The sequence below is a fragment of the Gadus morhua genome, chromosome 22 (genome assembly GCF_902167405.1).
Source record: "Gadus morhua chromosome 22, gadMor3.0, whole genome shotgun sequence".
In the NCBI taxonomy this organism is placed as follows: domain Eukaryota; kingdom Metazoa; phylum Chordata; class Actinopteri; order Gadiformes; family Gadidae; genus Gadus; species Gadus morhua.
This window is the reverse complement of record NC_044069.1, coordinates 6,127,178-6,133,177: the sequence shown is the minus strand read 5'-3', so window position 1 is coordinate 6,133,177 and position 6,000 is coordinate 6,127,178. Positions and strand designations below refer to the sequence as shown.

The following is a 6,000-nucleotide window of genomic DNA, read 5'->3' as shown; positions in this document are numbered from 1 at the left end:
ATGATTGCTTAATCTAATGAGAGAGGTAAAATTGCCATTAAGGAAGGAAAGCATAGTATGCTTTGGGATTGTGCTTCGCAGTATGCCTTGCGAAACCCAGTATGCCTTTCGAAACACCTCGTGATTGGTCGATGAAAAGCTACCAGGAACGCTTAATGGGCGTTCTTGTGTCATGACGGAAACACCAAGCCTGCAGCTGGACCCTTCTCAGGGGAAGATACCGTCGTAGTACAACAGAGGCATGAGTCATCCTTCTGACAGATGAGGAGGGGTTGTCACCTTTAAAAGCCTCTTGAGAACAGTTACGTTCCCTCGTTGAGAGTAGACCCATATTGCTCTGCTTGCTTCTTTACCCCTTGACGGCCATGCTGTTTATTGACTCTGAAGTGAGTAGGACAGGGGTTTTCAAAGTGTGAGAGAGTGAGCCCCCCCTCAGAGAAAAAAATTCAGCTGACCCCCCCCCCCCCCCCCCCCCCCCCAAAAAAAAAAAAAATACCTGTGTTTTGAAGCTATTTTAATTATTTTACACATTTTAAACATCTCTGATCATAATTTTAAAACATTTGAAACATATATTTTTTCCATTTTGCTAAAGTTAGCAAGCAATCTTATTTTCTAGGGCTGGCCCGACTCTGAATTTTCTGAGTATAATCAGATCTGCCTTTTCAGTCCAGAGATTGGACTATTCAGCGGGGTTTGTTTACCGGCGTTGCTATGGTGACCTTAATTATTATAAGCAACGGAAAACGATACCGGTTTGAAACTAAAACTGTGATTCTGAAAAAAGTATAAATGCTATCAAAATTCCGTTTCGATAGTATTGAAGATACAAGTGTGTAGATTTGTTTAATGGTTTGAACGATGGTAAACGGTTGAAAAAGGAATATCGCTACAAAAACAATAGGGATCCAACCTGTTGGCTTGGACCCCTAATGAGTTACGATGTCTAGAAGTAGGTGTATCAGAATGGGCAGACGTCTTCAATGAAAACAGCGGAAAACGAAGCGGTATGAAACTAAAACCGTGATTCTGAAGACATTTTAAATGATATCGAAATTCTGTTTAGATATTATTGAAGATCATACAAGTGTGTAGATTTGTTAAATGGTTTGCACGAAGATAAATGCTACTTCTACAGTTGAAGTACGACTGATGATTTGAATCATCGACTTTCAGGGGGGTTTTCGGGTTTATTTTTTTCTCACGTTGCGCTGAAGAACTCTGGCGCGCCCCACAGTTTGAAAACCACTGGAGTAGGACACACACAGTTGAGCTAATGGCGGGTTTCGTTCAAGTGCCTTCATTGGTGTTTTATGGCAAATTTAACTTATCGCAACGTGGATACGATCAGCTGACCTGGCTAGCCTATCTTTATATGACCATTGCTTCTCAGTATTAATATAAGGCCTTTTGTCTCATCTAATATCAGTTTGAAATGTTTGAAATAGCCTATTGCTGTATTGATGTTTCAAGTAAATTGAGGAAAGCTTACTAAACCCCAGGACATCGGTGGCCCTAAAGAAAAATATGGTGGCCGTAAATGTTTTATTTTAGGAGCCATTTGTGTCATAAGAAGTTGTGACTGAACAGAGATTTATTGCCGCACAGGCAGCGTTACCATGGCTACACACTGAGTTCCCAAAGTGAGCAAGGCACCATGCACCACGGCAGTGTGTGTGTGGTTGTGTTTGTTACTAAGGTGCAGTATGTGTGTGTGTGTGTGTGTATGTGTGTTAATAACGTGCAGTGTGTTATTATTGGTAGTACGTATTTTTTTGTGTTTGTTCTACTAATGTGCAGTGTATGTGTGTGTTTGTAACTAACGTGCAGTGTGTGTGTGTCTTACTTACTTGCATTTTGTGTGTGTGTGTGTGTGTGTGTGTTATTATTGGCAGTATGTGTCTGCTACTAATGTGCACTGTGTGTTACTAACAAACAGTGTGAGTGTGTGTTTCTAACGCGCAGTGTAGAAATAATTGGTGAAATAAAGAAAATACGCCATCACTTGAGTGTTTGTAAACAAAGTTTTACTGATACATTTGATAATATTGATACCGCAATGTAAAGCTACCATATTGCACATGACAATGGACTTATGAATCAATCATGGGCACTAGATGGAATATAATAAATAGCTCAACACAACATTTGTACACAGTAACATTGCCCCAAAAAATCCATAGAAATGTACATGTACCAGTTAACATTTATAATTGTTCATAGTTACGAATAACAAAGTCTTTCCAAAATAAATCTTATATCCTCCATTTTGTCCTCTGGGTCTACTTAAAGTGTCTCGAATAAACACAACATTACAACTGAATTCATAAGGTTTTTATGTACAGGTTTCCTCGACGAGAAACTTCCAAAAGGCACAATTGTCTATACAACATGTACAAAAAAGAAAAAGAGTCAGGAGGGCGACTTAAAGTAAAGTGAAAACGATTGGTCATTATTTTGTTAAATTCGAACAATAGTCGTCATATGATTGCACATACTAAATGAATGTCAGGATCTGTGCTTCCAAAGGCGGCAAAAACTAACCGCCCTGAATAAGTGTTCTCGGTCTTACAAAGTGACAAGCATAAAAAAAAAAGAAAAGAAGACAAAGAATAGCTTTCCTACTGGGGTTGTGTCGTTTTGTCGTCGTCGTTGTCTTCCTGTTTCAGGTGGCGATGACCAGTCGGCCTTCGTCATCGCTGGACGCGTCATTCTCATCGTCGTAGACGTCCGCCATCTTGTGCCTGGAGAGCTGCGGTTGTGGGGGGGGAGGCGGTGGGGGGGAAGGCCCGGGGGGAGTCGTCCCGCCGGCTCCCCCTGCTGGCGACGCCCCGGAAGTGTCGACCCCGCCCGCCGTCCGGTGCGACGACGACGGCGGCCCCGCCCCCGCCGGCCAGCGGACGCTCTGGTTCTCGGGCGCCAGTGTTCTGAGGTCCGTCTCGCTCCCCGCCCTCGGCAGGACGGCGGGCGTGGTCGTCGTCGCGGCGGCGGGGTTGCTAAGCGACGGCGGGGCAGGCAGCGAGGAGGCGGCGGTGGCGGGCGGGGCGTCCCGCCCCCGGGCGGCGCCCCGCAAAGGCGAAGGCGAGCCGGTGGCGGGCGCCGGCGCCTCGGACGGCGGCGGCGGGCTGAGAGCGGACCGCGGGCCGAGCGAGGGGATCAGGGCGGGCAGCGAGATGTTGAGGATCTGAAGGCCCGGCAGGTGGCTCCGGGGTCCCGTGGCGCCCTGGGCCCCCGGGGGGCCGGCGGCCACCACCTGCAGCCCCAGCGTGGCGTTGAGCGTCAGCCCCTGACCCGCGCCCTGCCCCACCCCCAGGAGGCTGAGCGCCTCCAGCCCCGCCGGGCCCAGGGGGAAGCAGGGGGCCGGGTGGGGGGGCCCGTCCTCCCGGCGGGGCGGGGAGCAGAGCGCGGCGGGCAGCGGGCTGGTGGTCCGGTGGATGACGCTGACCCCCGGGAGGGTGAGCTGCACGGGGCCCCCCTGGATGGGGAGGAAGGTGGAGTACCCGGCCAGGCCGCCGTGGAGCAGCTGCAGCCCCCCCACCGGGACCACGCTGTAGGGGGAGCGCAGGGGCTGCCGGGAGTGCAGGGGCAGGTGGCTGAACAGGTGGTGCTCCGGCCCTGCCGGCGGGGGGGCCAGGCCGTGCAGGGGGAAGTGCATGGGGCCCCCGGGCGGGAAGGACGACGTCTGGGTGCCGCGGTCCACCGGGAAGCCCGGCTCGCTGGGGGTCGCCGCGGTGACGGGGGCCGGCGAAACCTCCTGATGAACAACAAAGAAAAAGGCGGGAAAAATTAACAATGTTAGCTTAAGAAAAATGGGCTAATCTTATTTTATACGATTATCCCAGTAATAAAAATGATTATTAAAATAAGAATTTCAGTGTCTTAATAATAGACACTAATAATGTCTTAATTGACACTGCTTGGCGAGTCTGACACGTTCAGATATAATGATGGGTAGCTGCTCGGGTGACTGTCACCAATACAAAAGCCGTTTCAAAATTCACCCGTTTGTGACATCCCAAGTGGGCGTGTCCACCAGGCTGTGGGATGGATGGATCGCCAACCTACAAGCCTCCTCGGTATACTTTCGCAGTAGTGCCTGGCATGTGAACCTAGCAATTGTTAGTGCTTGGCACTTGCTTCTATGAACATCTTTTCCGTACCAACAACGTTGTTTCTCTTTCTTTTGAAAAGAAGGACGATTTTTTATGTTTTTTTTGTACGTTTTATTATAAGTTGCTTTGGATAAAAGCATCTGCTGAAAGACCTCAATGTAAATGTGAGACTAAGGAGAGAGGAAGCAGGGACAGACAGACAGACAGACAGACAGTCAGACAGACAGACAGAGATAGAGACAGACAGACAGACAGACAGACAGACAGACAGACAGACAGACAGACAGACAGCGGGGGTCTCACCTGGCTGAGCTTGGACCCCTTGCTCTGTACCGGCGGGCTGGGCGGCACCTCGAAGTCGGGGTAGTCGATGGACATCTGCCGGCAGGGCGACACGGGGCTCATCATGTGGACCGAGTCCGTGTCCGACGCGTGGTGGTCCCCCAGGGGCCCCCCCAGGGCCGGCGGGGACAGGGGGAAGGGGCCCGGGCTGGAGCAGGACCCCGAGATGGACATCTGCTTGTACAGCGAGACGGGGCTCATCATGGCCACCGACGACTCCGAGTAGCAGTCCGCGACGGGGGGGTCCGGGGCTGGGGGCGGGGGGCCGGCGGCGGCGTTGGGGAAGCGCATGGAGCTGATGGACATCTGGGCCAGCAGGGCGCTGGGGGGGATCTCGGCCGGCCCCGGGGGGAGGTGCTGGGGGCTGGCGCTGACCGAGGGGTTGGTGGACAGGCCCGACTCCTCCTCCTCCTCCTCCTCTTCGTCGTTGTCCTCGTCGTCGGCGCCGTCCGAGTCGTCGGCGTCCGAGTCCTGGCGGTCCGAGCTGCCGGCGTGGCCGCGGTCGCCCGCTGGAGGAACAGGAGAGCAGGTTCTTGAAGGTTGGGGGGCGTCAGTGTTCGAAGCGCTTGAACAGAGCCAGCTCGCCCCTCCCCGTGTTTCGTGCATCGAGGAAAAAACGATCATGATCGGCAGAGCAAAACCCCACAACACCCACCCCCTCGTCGGTGATTGGTTGGAGTACTGTTTATTTTGGTTTTGGGTGGTTGGTAGCACCATTTGTTTTTGTGTACGATCTCGGAGCATAGGAGAGACGTTTTTTTTTTTAACAGCCTGCTAATGGGGCGGGGAGCTAGCGGATCGTGAGGAAAGATCAGATGGATTTGATAATTTATGTTTTGGCCTAGACTTGCTGATCCAACCTTTAAAGATCCCATCTTATGCTTTTTAGGGTTTATAATTTCATTCAGGGGTACGACTTGAATAGGGTTACATGCCTGTGTGTTTATCTAACCCTTTTTATTCTCACAAAAAACCCTGCAACACTGCAAAACCAATTTCAGCATCTTTACAAAAACTTTTCGTTTTGTTTCATGTCGCTTTAAGGCCCCCCTCCCGACTAGCCCCGCCTGCTGTGATTGGTCAGCAGTGCACGCCCACTCTGTTGCGATTGGTCAATGCTTTGCGCGTGTTAATTACTCACAAGCCATGATACTTTATTTAACGATCTATATATTTGATCTATTTTTCAACCATTCCAATCAAATGAAAAATCCAATGCACCACCTGTAATTCCGTCGTGTACCACCGGTGGTACCCGTACCACAGGTTGATAAACACTGGTTGTTAGGCCGGGTCAACTCCCAGCTAAAAGGTTGTGGGTTCGAACCCTGAATGTCCTCATTCTACCTGTGAGCCATCCTCCTTAAGCAAGAAGCCCTAGCCCCCACCTCCTGATTAATGACCCGCATATGTATTCAATCTAAGCCGATTTGGTTAATAAAAGTGAAATAATGCCCTGTGCATCTTCAATGCAACCGAATCGGGTACTAAAAGCTCATTAGTCTTCAATGATTTGGTAGATAAAAACGTTTTCTCAACGGCTATC

General features: G+C 50.5%; 1 protein-coding gene across 2 annotated transcripts in view; it reads right to left on the bottom strand.

The window, feature by feature from the left end:
- Window positions 1-2,005: 2,005 nt before the first annotated feature.
- Window positions 2,006-6,000, bottom strand: part of hivep1 (HIVEP zinc finger 1) — a 53,595-nt gene continuing 49,600 nt past the window's right edge. For both annotated transcript variants that reach the window (XM_030346396.1, XM_030346397.1), the window contains 2 exons: window positions 4,416-4,963; window positions 2,006-3,754 (listed from right to left, as the gene is read on the bottom strand). In XM_030346396.1, the coding sequence (XP_030202256.1) occupies window positions 2,666-3,754; window positions 4,416-4,963 (1,637 nt within the window). In that variant the 3' untranslated portion in view covers window positions 2,006-2,665. The remainder of the gene's footprint in view (window positions 3,755-4,415; window positions 4,964-6,000) is intronic.